At 42.6% G+C, this 26,468-nt stretch overlaps 1 protein-coding gene across 2 annotated transcripts in view; it reads left to right on the forward strand.

Moving 5' to 3' along the window:
* The first annotated feature begins 1,693 nt into the window (after positions 1-1,693).
* The window catches only part of LVRN (laeverin), a 37,857-nt gene continuing 13,082 nt past the window's right edge, over positions 1,694-26,468 (forward strand). For both annotated transcript variants that reach the window (XM_075411782.1, XM_075411783.1), the window contains exons 1-12: positions 1,694-2,292; positions 7,930-8,072; positions 9,860-9,999; positions 12,175-12,301; positions 14,516-14,670; positions 16,038-16,151; positions 19,099-19,242; positions 19,564-19,629; positions 19,765-19,830; positions 20,930-21,099; positions 22,541-22,617; positions 26,063-26,202. In XM_075411782.1, the coding sequence (XP_075267897.1) occupies positions 1,694-2,292; positions 7,930-8,072; positions 9,860-9,999; positions 12,175-12,301; positions 14,516-14,670; positions 16,038-16,151; positions 19,099-19,242; positions 19,564-19,629; positions 19,765-19,830; positions 20,930-21,099; positions 22,541-22,617; positions 26,063-26,202 (1,941 nt within the window). The remainder of the gene's footprint in view (positions 2,293-7,929; positions 8,073-9,859; positions 10,000-12,174; positions 12,302-14,515; positions 14,671-16,037; positions 16,152-19,098; positions 19,243-19,563; positions 19,630-19,764; positions 19,831-20,929; positions 21,100-22,540; positions 22,618-26,062; positions 26,203-26,468) is intronic.

Genomic DNA, 26,468 nt, shown 5'->3' on the forward strand with positions numbered 1-26,468 from the left:
CGCAAGTCAGTGTAAAGTCTTGATATAAGAGCAATATAATGAATGTTGCAGAACATGCCAGGAGAAAAGGGAGAAGCTGCTGATGTGCAAGGACAGAAAGGTGAAAGGATGATGGGTTGAGTGGGAAGAGTACAGAGGCCTGAACTACAGAAACAGAAACAGGTCCCAGGGCGTGGGTGGGAAAGACTGGGGTTAATGAGAACAAAATGAGAAAAGAAGCGCAGAAACAGAAACATACAAGTCAAACTGTGTGAAAAGAAAACAGCAGCAGATGGGCCAGTGCCAGCAGACAGCCCGCTGGGAAGCTAATGGGTAGCAGCAGCAAAGGCATTGGGGCAGGCGGCAGATGAGAGCCCATGACCAGACGGACAGGCTGGCAGAGGGGATCCCCTCCAACCCCCAGACGACAGGAAAACAACAGATTATGGTCTTCTGCTGGAACCAGAAACTTTGTTTGTTCAATGGCTCAGAGCTGTTCCCTAGACCTGTAGCTGCCAGCCCTGCTGTGCCCAGCATGAGGAAAGCAATAGCTGTATGCTGTACAGGACCACGGAAAAGGTATCTGTCTCAATTAACAAATAAATTAGCAGGAGGGATAACCTTTAATGTTAGGTCATTGAGGTGAATTTACTTTAGCCTGCTTGGCCTTAACTCCAGCCACAAAGCTGGCTGTCACACCTAAACCAATGCCTCCATTTTGCAGCCAGAGCTGTTTGGTGTTGACGGTGGCTGCTGTGCAAACTACATGCCCCAGGGAACTGACTTGGGTTCCAACCAACAGGACCGTGTGAGGGTGTGATTTTTTTTAAATAAAAAGGAGGGGGAAAACCTGCTTGTAATCCAGATTAAGAAGCGTCTGAGGCAATGGCACGCCAGGGCCACTGTTCTGGCGGCCGCTCCTGGTGACACACAGCTCACTGTGGTTTTGCAGGGGAGCTGCAGCTGAGCAAAACCAACCGGCAAGCTGCACAAGGGGACAAAGGTTTAATCCTGCAGTCTCGCTGGCAATCTGGCCTCAGCTCGGCAGACCCTTTGTGTTTAACAGGGAAGACGGGACTAATCCTGTTGATCGTAACGCGGCTAGCGATGTACGTAGAGCGTGGTGATGCTTGTAGCCTCCACTGAACTACGCAGGGAAAAAAGGCTCTAAATGAGGACGGCTTACCAGAAACCCACTTTGGTCGTGGCTTTTTACATAACCAAAGATTTTTCAGACTCGATGCCTTTCTTCCAAACCTTCCAAGTCACAGATTTCCCTCACGAGCTCCAAACCGCCACACTCCGCACACTTCAAGCAGCGAACATCCATTTTCTTACCTCTTCTCTGGCCGTTCCTTACCGTGGTGAAAAACTACGAATATCTGTAGGTTCGTGGGTTTTTTTGGTTTGTTTTTGTTTTTTTTTTTTTTCCTTTTTCTCCGGCCGTTTCTCCCGCCGGGGCGCGGAGAGCCCCCCACCTCCGACCCGACGGCCGCCTCGGGCAGTGCAGCTTTCGGCTGCTCGCCGCCTGCGCCGCCCTCCCCGCGAGGGGCCCGGGGGTCCGCGGGGCTGCCCTCCCCGCCGGGGCAGCCCTCTGGGAGCGGCTTCCCTGGGAGGGGGCACCCGTCCCGTCCCGTCGCGTCCCGCCCTCAGCCGCGCTCGCTCCCCCTCCGCCGCCCCCTCAGCAGCCGGCGGCCGGCGCAGAGCGGCGGCGATGGGCGCGCGCGGCGGGCGCGGGCTGTACGTGGGGCGCCGGGCCGCCGCCCTGCTGGCCGCGCTGCTGCTGGCTCTGCTGGCCGCGCTGCTGGCGCTCGCCGCCCTCTACGGGCGCTGCCGGCAGGAGGCGCCGCCGCCGCCGCCGCCCGCGCCCCCCGGCCCCGCCGCCCCGCCGGGCCCCGCTCCCGCCGCCCCCGGGGGCTCCGGCCGCCGGCTGCCTCGCCACCTCCTGCCGCTGCACTACGACCTGGAGCTGTGGCCACTGGTGCGGCCGGGCCGGGCGGGGCCCTTCACCTTCAGCGGGCAGGTGAACATCACGGTGCGCTGCCGGCAGGACACGGACGCGGCGGTGCTGCACAGCTCCGGGCTGCGGAGCCGCGGGGTGCCCGCCGTGCGCGGCCCCTTGCCCGCGCCGGGCGCCGCCGTGGAGGTGGCGGGGCTGCGGGAGGAGGAGGCGGGCGAGGTGGCGGTGCTGGAGCTGCGCGGCCGGCTGCGGGCCGGGCGCCGCTACGTGCTGCAGCTGGGCTTCCAGGGCCGGCTGGAGGAGGACCTCGTCGGGCTCTTCCTCACCCGCTACACCGACCAGGGACGGAGCAGGTAGGCGGCGGCGGCCGCCCCGGGGGAACCCGCGCCCCGCGAAGGCGTCGGAGGCAGCCCCGGGAGCTGCTGCGGCTCCGCTGACGGTGTCCCGGGTGGGACCGGGGCTGGGCGGCACTGGCGGGAGCGGCTTGGTGACCCGGGTGGCGGGGGGGGCTGTGGGCCTGCTCTGCCCGGCGGGGCCTCTCATCGCGGGCTGCGAGGAGAACCCGCCCGAAGTTCAGGCCCGCGCCGGCGGGTGATTGCGCTCCTCTCCAGACAGCACCGGCAAGGTTGCCCTGGCTTTCCATCAGCGGCTGGCTCGGTCGGCAGCACCAGCCCGCGGCGGCTGGCATAGACCTCCTCGTCTGGGGAGGCGGGTGAGGGACTGCTGCGGTTGGTCCGGGAGGGCTTCCCGAGGGCCTCTCGCCTCTGGCGGGGGAAGGGGTCTGTCTCAGCCGGTCAGGCAGTGAGTGTCAAGCCTCTCCGTGCCTGTGACTGGCAGCGGGGGTTCAGACGCCCGGTTCCTGCGACAGGCAGCCCATCTGAGAGCCTTCACGCTGGCCATGTCTGCACGGACGGATCCTCGCCTCTCCCGCCCGTGCCTGTGGGAAGCACCTCTTTGTCTGGAAACCAGGATATCCGACCTGCGTGAGTGCAGGAGTTGAGAGATGTGGACCACACGCAGTCTCAGAAGAGCAGAAGGTGGGGTAGGTTGGGTGGCCCCCTTGGATAGGTGGACTTCGTAGGTGCTACTGTACGTGAAATTGGCTGGCTGTCGTCAAACAACCAATGATTTTCTCAGCGTGCGCTGCTAGGATACTGTCCTCTTTATTTTATTTTGAACTGCAAAATCGCTACTGGGGCAGAGTGAGCTTTTTAAGCAGCCAGTCATGTAAAATAATTACATATCAAAAGAATGCTTTGCTTATTTATTTTTTTTGTTGCGAATTTTCTCAAGGCGAATTACGTTGTAAACTTCTGAATGTGAAACTTGCTAAAGAAATGTGAAACACAAGATTGGGATTTAAATAGTTCCAGTGACAGACAAGTTTCTCAAAATAGGTGTTTAAAGGAGAGGCAGATAAATTGCTTATTTTAAAGTTATTTCATTTTTAATAATTAAACATGTAGCGAATTGCTGAGGATCAGCAATCAGTGACTCAAAAGGACAACTACAGTTAATATCGAAGTGTTCTTGGCTCCCAGCCTATTGATGGGTCCACTGAAATAAACTGTATCTCAGCAGTTCGTAGACTTCTTCTTCAAGCAGGTAATATTCAGTTTCCCGCAAGAGCTGCACATGAAAGTCTCTGTATGAGTAGTAATAATGAAGAAACCACAAAGTAAAGTTAATAGTTTTTACTGAAATAGAGGAGGACTGTGTGGTTTTCCAGTTGCCAGCTCCTGTGTAAGTCTTTACTGATACCATTGTCTGCCACATCTGGAAAATTTAACTTATACAGATTTTTTTTTTTTTTTTTTTTAAGAAAAAGGAGGTAAGTTGGTTAGCCTTAGAGAAACATGCAGTACGGCAGTAAGTGTTTTTGGGAAATACGTTCTGTTTTTCTTCAGCTGCAGTTTCTTCATTCACTGATTGTCATTCACAGGATTACTTTTGCGACATTTGAGTTAAGGAACATCTAGAACACTTTGCTTAAAAATCCAAATAAGTAAGATGGGAACAAGCACTTAATTACTTAATACTGTACCAGTGTGCTTTCTGTGCTGTATGATTTCAGTCAAGTCCTATCTAAGAAACACTGAATTAGACTGTGACATTTTTTGATTCAGACTGTGTAAAATTCAGAGGATCCGGAACAAAAAGCTGTTGTCAGCTGTGCTGCCAAAGTAGAAAATACGAAAAAAATGTTTTTAAATGTTTTTAAACTATTACAAAATGTGTATACTTCAATTTCCAATTGTTTAGAGGATTTGTGACGATTGTTCCATTTCATTCTTAGCTCATCACGAAGCATTAATGAAATGTGAGACAGCAGTCTGGTTAAGAGATGCCAGTGGTGTTCAGACACTGCAATAAATCAAAGGAAATCCACTGATCACATATATAATGTATTGTTTTGGTTACTTGTTCCTGCTCACATTCCTGATATTCTTGAATTGATTTTGCATATCTTCTCTGTTCTAAAAAGACTTTCTTTGAATCCAGAATATTCAACAGTATCTTGTTATTTTTTCCTGCAGTGGGAATAAAGTAGTCACTTTACTAGCCATTTGCTAATCCAATGGGGTCCAGTTACACTGAAGCAGTTCTGGCTTCCTTTTTTCTTTGGAGGAGGTGTGTTTTGAGGGATACGGTCTGTAAGCTGTAGCAAGCTGTTAATGATGGAAGAATTTGGTTTCTAATGGATTATACAGCAGTTTAAAAACTTTCAGTGTCCTTCAGCTATCAGTACAAAGCCCGTTCCTACACTGCGAGGAAATGACGATCTCCAGCAGACTGTCCTATAGCTCTTCTGACGTGACTTGTATCTGGCTCTGGCAGACTTTGGGGTCTGATTCCTCCATAGCGTTCTGACTTCCACACCTAACTTAAACTGCCAGCTGTGACAGACAGTGTGCCGTTTATCTGTGGTCACGCAGACTCCTGTATTTCTTGCATGCACCAGAAATCTTGGTGGTTTTTGTAATTTGTGCTTGTGGTACCACTAGAGACCTCTTGTTTCGGAACAGTTTCAGCAGAGAAGGGCAAGCTTTCAGTAGACAGCTAGATCCCAAATAGAAGCGAAGTCCCTAAAATGTTTGTTCTGTCTGGGCTTTGGCACTGGCACCGGCTTTTTTTTGTGGCCAGATATCCACATTGCTCTTGGCAGGTTGGCAGAATTAGCTAGTTGACACAAAGTACTGTTCCCTGTCCTGTCTCCGAGCCGGAGCTGGAGCACACTGGCAAGGTGGTGTGGGAGAGCTGTTTGCAGAGACGGCTGTTTTCAGCAGAATGAACCAAAGGCCAAACTACACTGAATTTCCAACACGGAAATTGTTACTTATCAGTTTGATCACTGGTGGCTGCATATGTTTTTACTGTTGTTGACAGTTCATACTATCCACCTGATCTGGTCTTACATGCAAAAGAAAACTCTGAAAAATGGGAGCACTCACTATGGATAGTGCACAGCCTACGTCTGCAGTGCTTGCAGGAGCAAAGGAAGTAAAAAAGAAGGATGCTCCCATTTCACCAGCGCTAAGTATTTGAAGGCTTTCCTCGTGAAATGAGGAATCGGTATTCTGCATGTAGGTGGGAGCGTCCATGCCAGGATCTGGGTAGGCAGAAAGCTACAGAAACCACCCGTGCTATTCTTCTCTAGGAGCACTGGCTCAAACGTACATGATGCGGGAGGCTTGTCGTAGCGTCGTTCCTGCATACAGATCTTGCACTGCTGTGAATGAGCTCGTGTACTGCTCGAGGGTCAGAGGATTCCCGTGGAGTGTACCATAAAGTGCAGGCTATATGGCACCGCTCACCTCAGTGTCTCAGAATCCTTGGAGAATTTTGCTTGGTAGCCCCTCTGCACATCTCCTGTGCTGCTTCTACAAAATACTTGACTGGACAGGGCCGGTATTAACAGGCATCCCAAAATGTAACCACACACAACATTTGTGCTGATTTTTATCGGTTGCGTCTGCACCAGTTATTAGAGTGAGGACAGGGGTGAATAAAACAGCACTGGTGCAGTTAATTGTGCCTCAGAGCAGGGGACCTGGAGTTCTTCTTACCTCTGTTTTATAGGAGTCTGTGAGTAGGACCATCAAAGGCATGGGAAAGAAATCAGAGCCAGTACCAGGTTTGGTGTTTTCTTGGGCTGCATGTTAGTACTGGGCACTGTTCACCTGAAAAGGGGACCGTGTGTTGAGGACAGCTGCTGCACGGAACAGGATTCTGCTCACTGTAACACTCCCTTACTTTGAGCCACTTCAGGGTTTGTTTTACAGCTTAATTCTTATATATTTTTAAAGTGGAAGAAATCAGATATAAAAGATGTTAACACAAAAACCCATTATGCCATCAGTATTACAAATAACATTCTTTTAATGAGAAGGCATTTTTAGAAGAATAACCTTTTTTGCATCAACATAAAACATTTCAATTATGCTGTTTTTTTTGGTGAAATGGTGTCTGCTAGATGTTCATGTACTGAACTGGATGCATTCCTCATTTTCCCTTTTTAGACACTAAATGAAAAAAAAAGGAACCTGTGTAGTATAAATTGACAAAGATTTACGCTAAGACATCCTGTTATCTGTTTGTTTCTCATTATTTAGAAGTATTGTGGATTTTATTTTTTTTACTAGGGGAAAGAGGCATTATGTGATACTTACAAAAAAAGAAAGTTAATCTATTCACAGAACTGTAGGCTTAAGAGAGGAATTTTTTTGTCTGCTTAGGCAATGTTAGGCTTTTTTAAAAATTGTTTTCCTTTTGGGTAATTTGTTTTGTCATAATATTGCATTGTAGGAAAAAGTTTGCTAGTAATTCAGTTCATGCTAATACTTTCACCTTAAAAAAAACCCCAACAAAAACCTAAGAAAAAAGCCCCAACAATGACTCATTCTGACAAATGATATGAGGTAATGTGTGTTTGAAACACCAGTTATTTGTGTAACATGCATGAAACATTCCAATTTTTCTTTTTTATTTGGAGCCTTGCTGAAAAATAACATTTAATCCATCTTCATACTTGTTTTTTATCACTGTTCTTTTGCCCAATGTGTGTTATTTTGTATTCTTGAACAAGAATTTCTTACGATGGATTTGCTAAGTGTCTGCATTGGTTTCTGCTGGTACAGAGCCTCCTGAGGCAGTAATTGCACTGGTGCAGGGGAATTTGCAGTCGTGGGGTTGCTCAGTGTTGCCTGGAGCCGAGCTGTAGTTGTTCACACAACTGAGTGCACAAAAGCATACTTTGCTGCATGGCAAGAAGAAGATTTGAGTATTTCAGTGACTGATTCCCTAGATGAAGTGGGCTGTCACTTTTGCTGCTCCTGTGCAACCCTGGCAGAGGTTCAAGTCTCTTTCAGTCACTGGCCAGTATAAAGGAGGAGAGGAGGTGATACTTCTGTCTCAGGTGGAGCTCCGGCTGTGTTCAGCAAGGCAGCTGGTGACTGATACAGCACACACTTTACTCTGCGGAGAATCAGGTCTGTAAAGAAAATCCTCCTGCATTGACAGGCAAGAAGTCAAATACATTGTGCTGCTCTCTCTTGAGATCTTTCTCGTCTCAGAATAGACATCGTGGTCCAAATAGTCACCATGCATCAACGTGTGTTCAACTTGGGTTCTTTTAAATGTCCTAAGTTGGGCATTGTATCACTTTTGAGTACTGGCTTAATCAACTTTGTCTTAATAAACAATCTAGAAAAGCAGAAATATTTAAAATTTGATCTCTGGTAAAGGCCTATGAAGAGAAAAAACTGACCTCATTAAAAAAGACTGCTTTTCTCGAGAAGCATCCAAACTGAACAGTCTGTTAGGCACGAGGATTTAACAATGGCTTTAAATAATAAGACGACCTTTTTCAAATCTGCTTATCTGTGTGATTAATTTCTTTGTGTTTCTGATTTGGTGGTTTTATGCACCATATATTGATTTTGATCAGCTATAGCATGCTGAATTAATCTTAACTTGTGTTTTTAATACAGTATGCTGATTGCCTCCCAACTGGAACCGACGTATGCCAGGACAGTTTATCCATGTTTTGATGAACCTGCCATGAAGGCCACATTTAATATCAGAATAGTCCATGACCCAAGCTATGTGGCTCTTTCCAACATGCCTGCCATTGGTAGGTAGACAACGAGTAGACTTACAGAATCATAGCACCGCAGAATCGTAGAATCATAGAGTCATAGGTTGGAAAAGACCTCTAAGCTCAAGTCCAACCAACCACCCAATACCACCATGCCTACTAAACCGTATCCTGCAGTGCCTCATCTACACGTTTTTTGAACACCTCCAGGGATGGGGACTCAACCACCTCCCTGGGCAGCCTATTCCAGTGCCTGACCACTCTCTCAGTAAAGAAATGTTTCCTAATATCTGTTCTAAACCTCCCCTGACGCAACTTGAAGCCATCTCCTCTTGTCCTATTGCTAGTTAGTTGGGAGAAAAGACCAACACCTGCCTCCCTACGACCTCCTTTCAGGTAGCTGTAGAGAGCAATAAGGTCCCCCCTCAGCCTTCTCTTCTCCAGACTAAACAGCCCCAGCTCCCTGAGCCGCTCCTTGTAAGACTTGTTCTCCAGACCCCTCAATAGTCTCATTGCGCTTCTCTGGACACGCTCCAGCAACTCAATGTCTTTCTTGTAGTGAAGAGCCCGAAACGGCACACAGTATTCGAGATGTGGCCTCACCAGTGCCGAGTACAGGGGCACGATGGGATTTTTTCCCCCATAAATTACTTCTAAAAAGGGGTGTAATTTATCTGAACAGATTATATCAACAGTGTTCTGTTGTCCATGCGCAAATGCCTCGAAAATGCACTGAAAATCTGTGCCTGTGAACTTAAAAATTTGGAGACAGTTATTCATAATTAATGCCTCTGATGGCATAATTCCAATAATTTGTCAGTTGTGACATCCTCTCCTCTGACTGCTGGAGGCTGCACAGGTTTGATTCCTGGCATTTACTGCTTAGTCAGAGTGTCTGTCATACTGCATGACATCTGCTTAAAACAAAATGGCAGTTCCAGTACGCAAAGACTGTAATTGTGTTATAAAGTGATTCCTTTCATTCTAATGTAGATTTTAAGATGTATTTACAACACACAAGAAACTGTTTTACCAGGCAGAGGCACTATAGCCTCCTGTGTATGTACAGAATAAGAACGAGAGGTCTATAATGCTCTGGAGGTGCTTCTCTGTCCCTTGCTGGGATCTTGAGTGGGATGCATGTGTGATGTAAGATTCCGAACAAATTCTGTAAATTAGTATTCCTACAGGAATCTGTTGGATGTCTTGCCTGCTTCTTAATGTGCTTTTTCTGCAATTCAGTACCATGAATCTTTATTTTTCACCTAAATAGTTTTCAGCCATAAAAGGGAAGTTTTGTAAGTTTTGCATGGAAGCTAAGTAACTTAGGGATTATAATAGATGGGATCTATTCTAATTCCTGTGATACTCTGTGAGAGTTACTTGAAGCATTTTTTCCCCTGAGAACCCTGTCCATGTCTCCCTTATTTAGAAGGTAGGTATCTGATTAAGTATTCCATAATTCTTGGGCACACATGACCTATATTTGAATCATAATAGATGGTACATTTTAGAGATATGCAGAATGGGATAACTTGTCCACAGTTTGCCCACATACTAAAACCAACACAGTTTGATATCCTTCCAAGACTTCAATTAAGAAGCTCAAGAGTGGATTTTTGGTGTTTGCATGGAAGGTCACGACTCTGATACGTGGCAGTAACAAAGAGTCTGGCTGCTTGCCTTCTGCCAGAAACACATGAAATTAGTGCAGAAATACAACATACCAAAGAGAGGTGTAAAAACCCATGCTGAAAACACAAAATTCCTTGTGTTTTTATGGAAGACCAATGGTTTGAATGTTTCTTTGATATTTTTTCTAGATGTGTCTGAAATGAAGGATGAAAATGGAAGCCTGTGGACTGTTACCACATTTAACACTTCCTTGAAAATGTCAACTTACTTGACTGCTTTTGTGATTTGTGATTTTGATTATGTCACCAGAACTGAGCGGGGAAACGAGGTAAATATGAGGGTGCATAACACATTATAGCAGTTTACAAAAGAAGTTGGCTCTGTGGTGTATCATGTGCTTTAGAAGATATCACAGACATTAACTGTGCTTTCCATTCTAAAAGTATTTGCTTATGTGGCAAAACTGCTAGCGTTTATCCTGCAGATATTTCTGCAGAAAGCTTTCCTTTCGGACAATTAGTTTATTGTCCTGTCCTGTTCATTTAATACAATTCCACAAGGAGTTACGGGCTCTGCATGTTAAAACTTTAGGAGCAGCTACTTTGCAGAAAGTACTGGTCATAATTCAGGGTCTTCTTATCTTCTTAGCTCTCTTAGTTGGAAAATATATCCATTTCCACTGCTGTGACAAATCACTGAAGTTCAGTGCCTTGTTTTTCAAGGCCCTTTGAGGAGCAGCGTCATAACATCAGTAGGAGCAATGCTGTGCTCCAAGCGTTTTGTTTACTAGTATTTTAACCTTTTATTCTACAGTGGGCACACTTTTTAGCCTCCAAAAGTGACTGTTTTGTGTTTGAAGCTTCTTCATGAGCGAGTATTCAGTTTTGCTCTTACACTGCGATGGCCAAAGCTTCTTGAGATAATCTGTAAAAAACCGTGCTCGGTTGGCACCAGTTGTTTCACTTTCCTTCTTTTGCTGTTAAGTCAATGGGGAAAAGATGTATCAAGTTGTTCTGAAATCAACAGTAAACTCAAGCATAAAGTGATTAAGGGGAACATAGACTTGCTAACCTTAATAAGTGGCAGCACAGTGTTAGCTTCATGGTCAATTCACTGCCATCCTACTGAGGAAGGGTGGTACAAGGTGAGAGGACAGTGCAGAGGCGACCTAGGAAACACAATATTAGCTCCTTTTTGAAGTGAAGATTGGACTTGGTATGTCATACCTGCTGTCCCCTGTACAGAACGTGCTGGATGCTTACGGCTCTGACTGGTGTCTTTTTCTTGGGCTGAGGTGTACTGTCAGGAGTCAGCAAAGCAGCATTCATACGAGTGTTTTTCAGAGGGAGGAGGCACCACCTGTGTTCTGTGAGACAGAGGGCAGAGGGTATTTTTCCCCTTGGTTTTAGACAGAGATGCTCAATTTATGCCTCCACAGTATTTGTGTGAGTATGTTTGTTGTGTCTGTTTTGTCGTTTCTGGTAAGTAATTTACAACCTGAAATGCCAGGTTGCATAACTCAAAGCTCATACTAGGAGTAGGATTCTAAGTCTGCCCATTGTGTTTATGTGTTGCAAAATGAAGTGATCTGGTCTTTGAATCTCCTCTGATGCCGCAGCTCAAAATAGGGGCTTAGAGGCTGAGTATACTTTGTTAACTGAATATGCATTTTTTTTCCCTCATAAATTAAATCCTGATGCTTCCCAACTGTGCTCTTAGGTTTTGGCTGTGCATCTTATTGTGAGACCACATATTGCATTTAGATGCAAGAAATGCGGGGGTTTTGAGCTGCTGGGCACTTGGAGGGGTCTCACACCCAGAGATATGTGATGGAGACATAAACCTTTTCTCAGTCTACTCCCTCACCTTGGGCAAGCAGCGGCCCTCTCCAGTACCGTGACAAAGCAGCTGGGTATGGGAGGGGAAAGCTTTGCTTGCTGCTGCTGTCTCCGTTACTCAGAAGTACAGATGTCATCTGCTCAGATGTCATCTGCTCTCTCCGTCAGCAATGGGAGGCCAATGGTCAGTTTCAGGCTGTGAGAAAGTTCAAAAGGAGAGATGTGTATGTTTGGATGGCAAATACTCTCTGAACATCCATTTCTCTCTCTTCAGGGAAAGAGTGGTCATCTGAAGGAAAGTTTGTCACCCAGACTCACTGGCTGGAATACAGTGGCTTAAGATATGTCATTCTAAATAGTTTTACAGCATTTCCCAATTCATAAAAGAAAAAAACATAACTCCATTTGTTCCAGCAATGTATAGTTGGATTCAGGTCTTGGCCCTTTTGAAATGCTGGAACTCTCCTAGATTTTAGCAGGATTAGGGTCTGTGCCACATTTTGTTAGGTCCAGCAAAACTTGAGTTTGGATTTTTTTCATTAAAAGCTTCACAGCATGGTCTGGTGTGGACAGACAGCGTTTTCAAACAATGATTCACAGCAGAGAAACAAAGAATATGAAAATATGAGGGTTGTCTAAAATAACACTTCCTTGTTTTATTGCAGATACGTATTTGGGCTCGGAAAGAGGCAGTTAAAAATGGATATGTTGACTATGCTTTAAATATCACAGGCCCAATATTTTCATTTCTGGAAGATTTACTTAACGTCAGCTACCCTCTGCCAAAGACAGGTGAGATTACTTGTTTTCTTAAATGGACCAGAAATGGCTGCTGATGGTGTAACATTCACAGAAGCAATGAGTTCTTTAGCAGTATTCTCTTTTTACAGCTTACCACATACATGGAATAAAACTCCTAAGCTTTAACTCACTGAATTCTCCTTTCTGCATCATGGCTTTTATTAACCTGTAAGTCAGTACTCTCACCTTCACATCCCACTCATTCTTTTAAAGCATCATTTCCTAATAAAGGGGCAGATGGGCCTACAAAGTGGGTAGAAAGGAGTTGTTCAGTCACGTAGCTGTTTATGAGATGCTTAGAGCATACCAGGCAAGGATGCTGTAGTCCCGACGACCTCCTAGTAAATCCATGCTTCCGGTAACCCAAGTACCCCCAAAGCATTCCTTGCTTTCTTCAGTATGTCCATGTTTCTCTCACCTGTGAGTTGGCTGTGTGTTCCTGCACATTTCTCCCCAGAAAAAGATTCCTGCAGGAAAATGTTGTTTCTACTTAAAATGGACATCAGGTAAGTCAGTTAAGTCAAGGTTCACTCAAGAAAAAAGGGTGCCATCATGTAGTTCCACTGTACCATTTGTCCTCTATTTGTACTTGGATTCACAAGGGCTTCAGCATTAATGTTGTGGGGAGTCATGCTCTTTTATACAAATAGGTAGAATACTGAGTGCACAGAAGGCAGTTCTTATTTAAAGTGAGTTTTGGACCTGCCAATGAATTTAGCAGATTGCAGGACTGTGGGGGAAGAATTTCCCTCCTTTCTTGACTAGATAATTTGTGGATTTGTCAAATCTGTATTTTGGCACTTGAAAGAAATAAATTTTCATCTGTGTAAATGTATTATCTCCTGGTGTATTTAGAACAACTTGCCGAATATCTCACTACACTTCTTACGGAAAATGTAATATATACAGTCTTCACTCGTTAAATTTTGTGATCTTAGTAATCATACAAGCTACTCAAGGGCTGTAGACAATTCTGTTTCACACTTGTGTTCTTCTGTTTAGCAGCAATGTCAATACATTAATTCATTAGTATACAAATGTTACAAAATGGAAGTAGAACAGTATCGCAGGCTTCCTGTTAGGCAAGATTTCAGTTTCATGGAATGCTGTAATACTGTTACAATCCCGGCTGTTATACCATTGCTGTCCCCACTGTAATGCCATGCAATACCAACTGCATTTCCCACTGGCTTTCTTTGAAGTTTTGCTTAAAAATCAGTAGGATTAGATCAACCAAGAATAGCTCCTTGTAAATGCTAGAGATTTCTATTGCGAACTCAAAATGTGAAATTAAGAATAAACACATTTAAAACCAGGGATATTTAAGGGTTTGTCTTCACCTGATTTTAATGTAGTTGTAAGTGAGCTCTCTTGACCCAGGCTGGCTAGAAGAGGTGATAAGCCCCGCTGAGACGCAGTCTGGCTTCGCTTGAGTTCAGCACCATGCTTACATTAACTGCCTAGCTTTTGGACTGGAACTGGCCCATGGCCAGCTGGTTTGGAGTACAAGCTTGTGTCTGCTTCCAAAATGCTCTGTATACCTTTTCCAAATTTTGCTGTTTGCTGCTGGGTTTAAACGGTATATCTTTCTTTGAGATCCTTGATATTTTATCCACCTCTCACATTTCAACTGGAAAACTGCTCCCTGTCGCTAAAGCAGAAGGGGAGTACAGAGGTAACAGCCCTACTGTGGAAACAAAGAGATGATGTTTCTAAGGCACCTTTCAGATAAGAATGGAAAGGATCCCTCTACTCACAGAACTGAAAGAGCAAGTTTTTTTTTTAGCAGTTGTGAGTGTGAAGAAAGAGGTAAGTGTCATCTTTCCCAAACACATGAGAAACTCATATACAGAAAGATTTCTGAGAGACAGAAGTGAATATATTCTCTCCAAGCATTGGTAGAATACAACCTTCATTTTTGTTCAGAACATTTGTATCTAAAAGATACAGTACAGAGCTGGGCTTCATGGGAATTTATTGTGTGGCTCCCTGAAAGGATGGTAATCACAGATGAGAAGTATGACAAGAAGAAATTCCACAAACCGTTTGCAACAATGCTGTCATAATACCGCAAAGAACTACTCAAATGTAGTGTCCTTTAATTGCACTTTGAACCAGTGTGAGCATTAAAATCATGTGAGCATTTTACTTTCAAAAATTTTAAAGATTTTTTCTATTTTTTCCCCTCTGTTTGAATCAATTTAGATCTGGTTGCACTGCCTGATTTTGGAGGAGGTGCTATGGAAAACTGGGGGCTAATGATTTTCCAAGAATCATCATTGATGTACCTCCCAAGTGATAAATTAACAATCAGAAAGACAATGATTGCCATAATTGTGTCACATGAGCTAGGACACCAGGCATGTGGTAAAAAATTCTCTACATTTGTTTGTCTATGAGGTTGTTTCTTTCTGGTTGCTGATGATACAGTCACTGATTAGTGGAAGAAAAATAGTGACTTGACCGTAGGGGTTGTGAGCACTAGAGCAGTGAAAGACTATTTGATCATAAGTTCCACTGATTAATCAATGTGAAAGTAGATTCTGTCATATTACAGACTGCATACTGACTGCATAGGACTCATTGATATAAAGCTGTTAATGGGCTACTTTTTCTTTTTTTTCTTACACAGTACTTGAATGCCATGCTAGAAAATACTGTAGGGATGTAGGGGTGTAGGTATGACACAGTATACTCTTTCTATACAGTATAGTTAGTGCTTCATAGGAGAATTAGTGGACTTCATAAGTATTCTTTTACAGTGGCAGTGCATGTACATATTGCAAAAGGTACTTGTTTTTCTGTAAGAAACAGCCTATGGTATGACAGAACGAAGTAGACAGGAACGTATTTTACACTGTAGCTGGACCTTTGACTAATTTTCGTCGAGATTTTAAAAATTTTTATTATTTAGTTTGGAGTGATAATGCAGTTTCACTGTTTTATTGACTATGTTTAATTTACTGTTGCTTGCTAGAGCAACAACTGTTTGCACTTACTCAACAAAGTTAGCATAAGAGTTTAGCTTGGCTAGTGCACTTGTATGCTCTTCTGCCAAGGTCTGTAACTTTTACAGACCTTCAGATGAGCAGAGTGTTTTTATTGCAGGCCAATAAAACAAATGTCAGGACTTAATTAAACTCTATTTTAAAACAAAGTTTTTAAGAATTAACAAATAATATACAAACCCGCAAATGATCATTGTTTTGTTAAATATGAACTGCCAAAAATGAGTACATAGCAGCTGTTCTGGAAGTTTTATTGCTTGCCAGGATAGGGATTTGCTGATTTTGGAAATGGTTATTTCCCCAGTTCTGTTTATCATTGCCCTGACAATTTCCTTTTGTTAAGAACATGGAAAAAATTTGTAATTGCTTGATAAATGCCTTACTTTTAGTCATAACATGATATGATCTTTTAGATATTTAAATTTTATTGGGAAGTGTTTAAAATTAAGTAGCGTTAAAGAGTGACATAAAGCACTGACATCCATGCTCATAGTATGAAATTGTAGTTGAAATAATTAAAAAATAACTGCCCTGAACCTCTGACTTTTCCAAGGTGCATCTTTTTCTACTGAATTTTTACTGTCTGAGGAAATATTCAGCATTTTATTCAATTAACATGTAAACATTAAATAAAGTTACCTCAGGTGTGTGTGTTTAACCTGCAAAAATGAAAACAGCAGTCCAGAGAGATGTTGAGACATTTTTTCTTTCTATTTAAGTGGTTTGGAAATCTGGTTACAATGAACTGGTGGAATGATCTGTGGCTTAATGAAGGACTGGCATCTTACTTTGAGTACCTGGGAGCTACCTTTGTTGAACCTAAGCTTTCACTGGTAAGTACGAATGCTTACTGAAGTAAACTAAAGTAGCAAAGTTCCAGCATGTACGAAGAAAAGGAGCGTGCAGGAGGTGGGATTTAATTAAGCCATGGCATTAGTAACTTAACTCCCCTGGGAAAGACCAGCAGGTCTTGATTCTTTCCTGGAGGGTCTCCATCTGCCTGGGGGGCTGTGATCATAGCCAGCTCTTATACAGCTGGTGCAGGGGATGGCTAGACAGCTGTGATTCTGTGGTGGCAAGGAGTTGGTGTTTTACCCTAGATCTGTTATGTAGCAAACCCAGGTTTCTCTCCTGGGTCTTGTAGCTGATGGTTTGCCCCCTGCCTGTCCAAGCTCTTTCCCAAGCATCCCATGCCTCAGGTATCTTTACCAGGCAGTGACGTAATTTGGGTAATGTTGAATCTGGTTACCCCACTGGGTCCATGAATGTCAGGTTGTGGATAACGCAAATGTAATGCACATAGCTAATCCGACAGCAGGGTAAAACTCCTTCCCATTCTGCCCAAATGGGAATAAGCATAAATCCCACAGTGTAGTAGAAAACGCCATCCATCATTAAACTGAGACAGGAGGATAGCTGCTGCTAATTGTAGCCATGACATAAGGTGCACTTGCCTGTGCAATCATAAATGTATACAGTGCGCTCCGCTTCTGAAGGAAGGAGAAGCCTTTAGTCTGGGCAGGCCCAAGACTGCAGTCAATCCAGTCTGCTTTTTATTTGGCTCAGATTAAATACCATTCATCACTTTCCTTTTCTAATTCACCAAAGTACTTAATTACATGCTTAATTGGCAACTAATATAGGCATGTCAAATTCTGTCAGAAGGATTTTTAGGTCGTGGGATATGCTAACCTGCTTTGAACTTCAACAAGAGTTCACTTTGTTCTCTGTAATGCAATATCAATATCATTGAAGAGTGTAAAGGCCATCAAATTTTAAATTGGAAATAAATCCTTATCTCCTTTTGATTTCAGTCTTTTAATTTGGAAGCTTGCCTTTTTAAAAATCAACAACTGCCATTTTATTTCTGTCCATAAAATAAATTTTTATAGTGGGCAGTAATTCCATGAGAAATTACACTTATGCAATGTGCCTTGGAAATCCAGAGTAAATTATACAGATGTGAGAATACAGGGCTTTCTTTTGCAGTTTTCTGGGCCATACACGTTCACAGAATGAAAGGATGGCTGAGGTTAGAAGGGACCTCTGGAGATCATCTGGTCCAACCCCCTGCTCAAGCAGGGCCACCTAGAGCCAGTTGCCCAGGACTGTGTACAGATGGCTTTTGAGTACCTCCAAGGATGGAGACTCCACTACCTCTCTGTGCAACCTGTGCCAGTGCTATGTCACCCTCACAGTGAAAAAGTGCTTCCCCGTGTTCACAGAGAACCTGCACTGTTTCAGTTTGTGCCCATTGCCTCTGGTCCTGTTGCTGGGCTCCAGTGGAAAGAGCCTGGCTCCGTCCTTGTACCCTCCCTTTGGGTATTTATATACAGTGAGGAGATCTCCTGAGCCCTCTCTTCTCCAGGCTTAACAGTCCCAGTGCTCTCAGCATGTCCTTATAGGAGAGATGCTCCAGTCCTTTCAGCCCTTTGTGGCCTTTGCTGGACTCACTCCAGTAGCTCTGTAGCTTTCCTCTACTAGGGAGCCCAGCACTGGACCCAGCATTCCAGGTGGGTGTGGCCTCACCAGTGCTGGGTAGAAGGGAAGCATCACCTCCCTCAGCCTGCTGGCAATACTTCTCCTAATGCAGGCCTAGATACCATTAGCTTTCTTTGCTGCAAGGACACATTGTTGGCTCCTGTTCACCCTGGTGTCCTTCATGTCCCCACGTCCTTTTTCACAAAGCTGCTTTCCAGCTGGGTGGCCACCAGCTGATGCCTGGGGTTGTTCTTCCCCAGGTGCAGGGCTTTGCACATCTTTTTGTTGAACTTCATGAAGTTCTTGTCAGCGCATTTCTCCAGCCTGTCCCAGTCCCTGTGGATGGCAGCACAGCTCTGTGATGTATCAGTCACTTGTCCCAGTTTTGTGTCATCTGCAAACCTGGTGAGGGTACACTGTCCCATCCTCCAGATCATTGATGAAGGTGTTGAACAGGACTGGACCCAGTATTTACTCTTGGGGTCCACTGCTAGTTACTGGCCTTCAACTAGACTTTGTGGCACTGATCACCACCCAGTTACAAACTGAACCCTGAACATTAAATTTACTGGCTGTTTACAAGGAGAAAAATCGGTCAACAAATTTGATCCATTAATTTGAAGTCTGTGTTCTTCTCCTTGAGAAGTAAAAGTGCTCAAAGTGGCCTGCAGTGTTTTAAAAATTTAGATTTTTTTTCTTAACCTTTGTAATTATGTCATTTTCTGTACCGTCTTAGGACAGATACTCAGCTAGGGAAAATTGAATCCTTGTTTGACAAAAAGAGAACTTCACTGATTTACATCAAAGAGCCATTTTCCGTCCTTATTTCTCACTGGATGACAGCAGAAATGCCACATAGCCTTGCTACCCTCAGTAGCTTAGTTTTTAGGTTGTTGCTCATGGTTGCAACAGGAGAAACAGGCCATTTAGGATGAAAATGCTGCCATATTAATGGCATACAGATGTAAATGACATACAGGTTTTCAGCATTTGTTAATTTGCTGTTGAATATAATTGACTTATTTTTCCCTGAGGATTACACTATAATTGTCTTTGTGAGGCCCAAGCCCAGAGTCTTCTCAGATGTAAAATTTTCGCTGATTACTAATGCTGCATGTGGAAAGTGTTAGGATTGGGTGTACAGTCCCTTTTACTTCATGGGAGTTAGGGAAGGGGGGAAAGGATTGTTGCTTGTTTATTGACAGACTATTTCTATTAGTGCTAATCCTACAATGTACATTCTCTCCTGAGAATAAGTATTTTTTGTTCATCTCACTTAGATTTGTCTTTTTCTTGCAGGATAAAATCTTTTATGATCATGTTGTACAACCTGTCTTAAAGGAAGACAATGAAATAGGAGTTCGATCACTGTCAGAGAGTGAAGACAAGATCAGAGGATCATTTTCGTTAATGTATCTGTTTGACAGCATCACGTACAACAAGGTTAAAAAGCATAAAATTCTTCCTGTTTCTTTTATATTCTAAACTGATGGTACAAAGTATGTTTGAGAGAAACTGTTGAATTACAATGCTTTTTGTAGGTTGTTTCATCATTCAAAATTTGTTTCTGCTGCTCACACACATATATTTGATGTTGCAAATATATTTGACTGTGAAGGAAATGGTGAAAACATTTTTAACCTCTGTGAAATATGAACTGTAGGAGTAGGCTGACTGACTTATCTGGAATACAGCTTGAAAAAATATTGCAATAATAATTGCAATAATAACTCATGTTTTCTCATAGCTTTTTTTGTACTTCAGGGGGCTTCTATTACCTGGATGCTTTCTGGTTTCCTGACTGAGAAGTTGTTTATCAGAGCACTTACTGTGAGTTTGAGAAACTAACGCCTTCATCTTGATTCATAAGCTTGAAAATGACAATTGTACAAATTGCAATTTGCCTTGATAATGTTTTTGATTGAACACTCATGTATTCTAATTCTTCTGTTTGTTTCCGTACAGTCATATCTGAAAGAATTTTCCTTCTCAAATGCTAACCAAGATGATCTCTGGACCCACATACAGATGGTACTCATTTTATCTCTAGGATTCTTGCTCTCCAGCAATTCTGGAGAATTTGCTCCAAGAATTTGGAGCATATTCTTGCTCCAAATTTAAGGCACATACTATTTGTGGAAGACTGCACTGGAATTTGGCTATCCTTAGTGTAGTCTTTCTCTTGCATAAAATTTGCTTTGCTGCCTCTTTTGGCTAATATCTTTACAAGTGCTTATTTAGCTGCTTTAGTGCATCTGAGATCAGTGGAGCTAAGTACAAGCAGTAGAGAGATGAGATGGGAAATGAGGGCCAAGTGGAGTTTTGGGTTTCATGGAGATTGCCTAAACCCACATAAAACTGCACAGCCTATTCTTCTGGAGTTTCAGTTTTGCCAGATCAGGGTGTGTGATGCTTTGGCCTTGAGCATCAAAGATGCTGATGTGTCAGAGATGCAGCGGAGTCTATACCCAGGGCAGTAGCTCAGCATTTCACCCTTTGCTGGTTTTGGTAGAAATCTGAATAAGAGAACAGGTGCTAATCATTGGTTTATTTTTAAAAAATCCACTTTCCTGTCCCTCGAAAGAAGGCTTCCACTGCGTTGCAGATTCACTCTTACCTTGAGAATGAGCGTGCCACAATTTCGGATGTGCAAGGCTGTCATATCTTTTAAGCCAACAGAGACTGTACCAATTCACACTAGTTGGCACTCTAGCTTAGTATATTTTTCCATTTGTCTTTAGTATTCAGTTTGTTCATTAGATAGTCACTTAAAAGTCTTTGTTTATCCGGCAGTTTTATTTGAATAAAATTAGCAAATCACATCTGTCATAGCCATACAGGTGTGTAAGTATATTAACACTAAAAAGAGAAAGGTTAGCAGTCAGGTTATAAGAATAAGAAATGTCATCTCAGTATTTCATAATTCCTATAACGGCTTATGCTGTCTTTATTATAATCTCAGTAATGTCCTTTGGACTTTGTTACATTGATTTTTTGCATGAATCAGCAGCAAACTGCTAAGTAGTTGTATTTTCTCTAATATGTTAGAATAACCCCTAGAGTGTTGCTGAAGCAATATCATTAAGTGCCTGTTTATTGTAAATATTTCTAATTTCTGTTTCTCTTGCAGGTTGTAGATGCACAGGATGAAGTCCAGTTGCCAGCATCTGTAAAACAAATAATGGATTCCTGGACATGCCAAAATGGGTTTCCAGTTCTAACATTAAATCTAACCACTGGCAGAATCAGTCAGGAACAATTTCTTAATAAAAAGAATGAAAATAATACTGATTCTTACAAGTATGTTTAGCTGGTGCTTTTATTGTATGTTTATATTGGGTTTTTTTTTCAGGAAACTCTTCAGTTAGGACATTACGTTTTGGCCATCTGATTGTTTAATTTTATGTTTTTTCTTGTCAGGAGCTGTCAAGTAAAATTTGTTTGAGACTGGAGTTTGCAATAGTTCCTCAAGCTGCTTTTTCTGCCAAAAGGTTGCTTTCCTCTGGACTAGCAACTTTCCCAGCCACAGAAAGGCTTTGTAAAGACCATCATAGGCCATGAATAGGTTACAGGGCAGTAGTTTTGCCTGGTATTTTCTTCTTTCCTCATCCCTCAGTTGCACAGAGTGGGAGCCTGGATGAACCATGCTATAGCTTCCTTCCAGTGCACATATTCCCAGCCTCTTCTGCTTGGCAAAGATAAAGAGGTTGCATTTAAGTACTAATATAAATGAGCCCTTTCTCAGAAAGTTCTGGGTAGCTGACATGCAGCTCTGAAGTTCCTGTGCATGAGCATTGCTGAGTGCCTGGTGCTTTTGTAAGCTGTGATGTTTATTTGTATGCCTAAAAACGGTGATAGAAGGAGCCACCTTTGGTTACCCACTCTGGAAACTCATGGCTACAGTTTGAACTTTCATTAAATGCAGCAGTTGTCGTGAGTGTTGGAATGCGTGGACAGGGCCCATAAGATGAGTTCTCATGTGGGGAAAAAGTATAAAGGACAGCAAAACCCAAACCTGTTTTTTCCCTGGCTGGTATTGCTGATCATACAAACAGCCAAAAGAAATCTTGATGAGAACCACAGAGTTTCCTTTCCTCCCAAGCTCCAGGAATTGCAGAGCATGAGTCCATTCAGTTTTTTTTGTTAGCTCAGATAAGGAACTCCAAGTTACAAATGTTCAGTCCTTTACTGTAGTTAGTGAGAGGCAATACCATATGAATGTCAGAAAATCCAGGACATGTATTACAGAATTTTTCAGGGTTTTGAAGCTTTCATCTGTTTTCGCCAGGAGTTTTGCATTCCCTCAGAAAGGAAATTACAGTTGTCAGAATTCCAATTGTATTGCTTGCCTGGGGCCTTTTCTCTAGCAGATACCTTTCTGAAAAGGAGCTTTACATTCTCCAGAAAAAGTGTGAAGTGTAGCAAGTGAGGAGAATAGAATTATTACCTGAAGAAGGAAAGCCAGAGCACAGAGTATCTGGTATTCAGGTACCTAGGATCAAATAATATTGTAGATATGAGTGCCTATTTAAAGCCATGCTAAAACTCCCTTATCTTTGATGAACCTAAGTGCTGATCCAGCATACGTACCACCATCTGATGAGGTTTTGTGCATAAAAGAGGAGAGAAGGTAGATGGACATTCTTGTAAGAAGGAACTCATCTGCAGTCTAGTTTAGCATCAGCTGAGAGGAGATTTTTTAAGCATAAGAATTAATTATATTATCCTTTTTTTTGTTAAGTAACACATGGATTATTCCTATTTCTTGGATGAGAAATGGATCATCACAACCATTAATGTGGCTAGACAAAAGCAGCAGTAAGTAAAGTATTTGTTCACACATACTAAAATCAAGCTGATAAAAACACACCTAACTCTTCTATAAACAGGGGATATAATTTAACTGAATAGGGAGATAAAACTTTATTACAGATACGTCTGTGTTTATCTGTTGTGCTAATTTTTTGTTACAATAACAATAGATTTTTCAAATAGGTTAATACATTGGATTTTTTCTGTGTTGCATCAAACTTCAGCATCTGTTTTTAATAATATGGTAGAACACATGAGTAGAGATTGCCACAATAATTTTGGTTTTGTCATTTTGTACACAAATCCAAACTAGTGCCTCATGCTTCTGTATTATTCTTAACCTAGCAGATCCCATTGATGTTAATCTCAGCTTTTGAGTATAGGTAGGATCTCAGCTGTGATATATCAGAAAATGATCAGCTCAAGTAGTACCAAGTAGCAAATACAAGATTGAAAAAAATCAGCTGTGTGAAGTGACCTGACATTGTCACATATGGATATCTGTAAAAAGAGAAAATGAATATTTTCAACACTGTTTAGTTTAATTTGTTTATGCAAATTAAATGCAAAAATACTCTTATCAAAAGAGTAGCATTTTTAAAAGTTTTAAAGGCTTGTATTGGAAAAGTGAGTTTATGGGCATCTCCAATCAAATAAAAAGTTCAGGTCTTTCTCATCTCACCGCTTTCCAGTAAACAGCTATATTTTTTGAGAAAGAAGAAATGTAATCATTAGAATGGGATAATCATTTTTCATTGGCAAGTCAGTCCTGAACTGCATTAGGTTTTGAATCAGTTACAAGGAGATGCAGACATGTGTATGTGGAATGCTTAAGGGCAAAACTGAAATATGCTGTGTGCATATTGCAGCTTTCCACACTCTGTTTGCAGTAGTTAACAGCTACTTTCCCTCTTTTTCAGGCAGTAAGACAGTGTGAGTGATAGTTTCAGAGTATATGGACAAGTAAATAAGGAAACAGTGGATGTTTATTTCTCTGAATGCTCTAAAATTAAAATAAAATCTGATTGCTAGGGTGCAAAATTAGAACATCTGCAGAAAAGAGTTCTTAGGCAGCACTTGCTTGGAAGGACTAGTGTTATGTAGTAAGCTTGTATTATTGAATTGATGCCCATTCCATTTCCTCACCCATCATGTGACTTAACAGCTACAGAAGTCTTGAAAAAAACCCATCATGTTGCATCTGCCTGAAGGGACTACGATGAAGCAGAAATTCAGTCTCGAAAACACATTCCACTTGCATTTGAAAGCCATGTGTCAAACTTACCAGACACAATTCAGTCAAGGAACTTATACTCACATTTTAAGATTAAAAAAATAATATTTTTAACTTTTTGATGCATAAATAAACCAAATGGTTTCTTGCAAAGGTAGACATGTCAAGGGTAATTTTGAAGTTGGTTACGATTTTGTTGCTGTGAGATTGAAATGACTTCTGGTAGAGAACTGTTAGGTTGTCTTTCAGAGGTATTCATCAGAATGGTTTTGGTAAATGGAAATGGGGGATTTGGTACAAAGTGCAGTTGTAACCTGAATTTTGGAATAGTTGCTGCAGTGGCATAACAATACTGTGTGAGCCAGCACAGGCAGGACGCAGGAACAACCACAAAACCATGGATGAAATGCAAAGAGTAATTTTATTTTTGTTACCTCGCCAGCCAGGGTATCCCTGGGGCAGCACCCAGGCAGAGGCACACAAGTGGGTACACAGGGACTGTGGAGCTCAGTCCATGCGAGAGGATCACCGAACATGCTGTTTCCACCTGTATTTCAAGGATTCACGCAGGCGTAGTTTACCACTGTGCTTGGATCTTTCCCACAGCAGGGCAGAAATGTCAGGCATGTTCAGTACAGTGCCTCTTAAGTCTGTGTCACAGCACAGGCCTATGTAATCTAAGCACAGGCGTTCTACTTGTCCAACACACGAGGCCAAACAATGATTAGTATGATATATGTGTTTTTGTACACCCCAGCTGCAAGTCACTCAAGCGTGTTTATAATCCTCCTCACCAATCTTCCATTATATTCCCACAAATACCTAAAGAAGAAACATCTCAAAAGTGATTTCACGTATGTGTCTTTTTGGTGCAAAGAGCTCTGCTTACTTCTAAACAGGTTAAATTAAACTCCAAGCTCCAAGCTGGGCTGCTGCCAGCAGCCAAGCCTGTTCATTCAGCACTGCACTGTACAGTGTTAAAAGCATGTCCTGTTGGTTTAGGGCTCCGCAGGCAAAGTCTACACATTTGGCTTCTGCCCATAAATTGTGTTGGTTGCTGGCCCTGAGTGAGATGTCTGTGCAGTGAAAAAAGCCACTCTAGAAGGATGGTGCTGTTGTGGTGGAAGGTGTTTCACTCGACCTGAGGACTGGAGGAATGTAGTTTTGCTATTTTAGCTGGATTTGTAAGTACTCTTGATGATGAGCAGAGCATTGAACCAATATGCTGTTATGGGGCAAGTACTGCTAGTGCCAAATTCTAGCCACCCACACTGTTTTTAAATGGGTCAGCCACTATCTGTTGTGTGCCACTTTTCCATCGCATTTAACTTGTGAAGGTGACTGAGGATCAATCCTGTAGTATTTGCTCTGTCAAAACACATTAAAGTCTCCTTCTGTTCAGAGTGAAGCAATGCGGGGTCTAGACTACTCGCCAATATGGCTATATTTTCTTAAGAGACTTTGCCTTCTTAAATCAGGATGACCATAGCCAGTTAAAGCAGCATTTCAGTCCTCTTCCGATGAGGCAGCTTAGAGCTTTCAAGACTGTACTGGCTCCTTCAGATGTACTGTAGGCTATCAGGAGCAAGTAATTAGACAAGCACACATGAAGTGGGTAGTAGTGAGTTAAAATGGGACTGCTGAAGAAGGCCTCTAGTGAATGATGCAACTCCAAAGGACTACGGGACTATTTTGTTTAAAATAAATTTTTCTGATTACTTGTCCCTTGCATAAACTTCGCTGTTTTGTTTTCCTTGATCTCCATTTATGTTATTACTTGTAGGTGGTCAGTTCTTCCATAAGGTGCTGAGCGTTGTGTTTTGGAGCAGCACTGGGAGCAGCAGGCATGCTGGGGGTGCATACTCTGCAGCAGACATGTGAGGGTATCGCTCCTCATCCAGACTGTTTATTCTTGGATATGCTTTCTGAACACTCCCAGCTGCCTGTGAGCTAAAGGGTAGGAGCAAAGTGGGTCTTCAGCCTCCCCTTGAATATCTCAAAGGGCTCAGTACCTGACAGGTCAGTTGCTTGTTGACGTCCTTCTGCTGTGCAGAACAGAGATCACAAATGCATCGAGCTTTTGGAGGATTCTCTTTGAGTCCAACCTCAAACTTGTGTCTCAGGTCTCAGAGGAGCACTGAGTCCTGTGTTTATAAATGCAAGAGAATTTAGCAGGGTGCAGAAAATAAAATTATATATTTTAATGTCACTTCGCAGAAGTGTTTCCTGAAATGCAAGTATCGGAGTCAGAATATGACTGGATCCTGCTAAATGTAAATTTAAGTGGATACTACAGAGTGAACTATGATCAAATAAACTTAAAAAGATTAGCATGCTTGCTTGAAAATGATCCAAAGGTAAGATCATACTTGTTTCTCAAGCTTGTAAATAGACTCTTTCCATGTATTTCTTCTTGCAGTTCTTACCAGTAACTACATTGATGAAAACCTGGAATAATGAGAAACTCACATATCACATAAGAAGAAATGATCCACCGTTGCACCACTAAAGCCGCTGGCAGCGTTCCTTAGTGGAAAAGGAACAGGCCCAAAGAGTTTCGCATAAACATAATAACTCATATTAACATAATAACTCATAATAATATGAATGAGATGGCATTCCA

Source organism: Opisthocomus hoazin, chromosome Z, assembly GCF_030867145.1.
Source record: "Opisthocomus hoazin isolate bOpiHoa1 chromosome Z, bOpiHoa1.hap1, whole genome shotgun sequence".
Lineage (NCBI taxonomy): Eukaryota > Metazoa > Chordata > Aves > Opisthocomiformes > Opisthocomidae > Opisthocomus > Opisthocomus hoazin.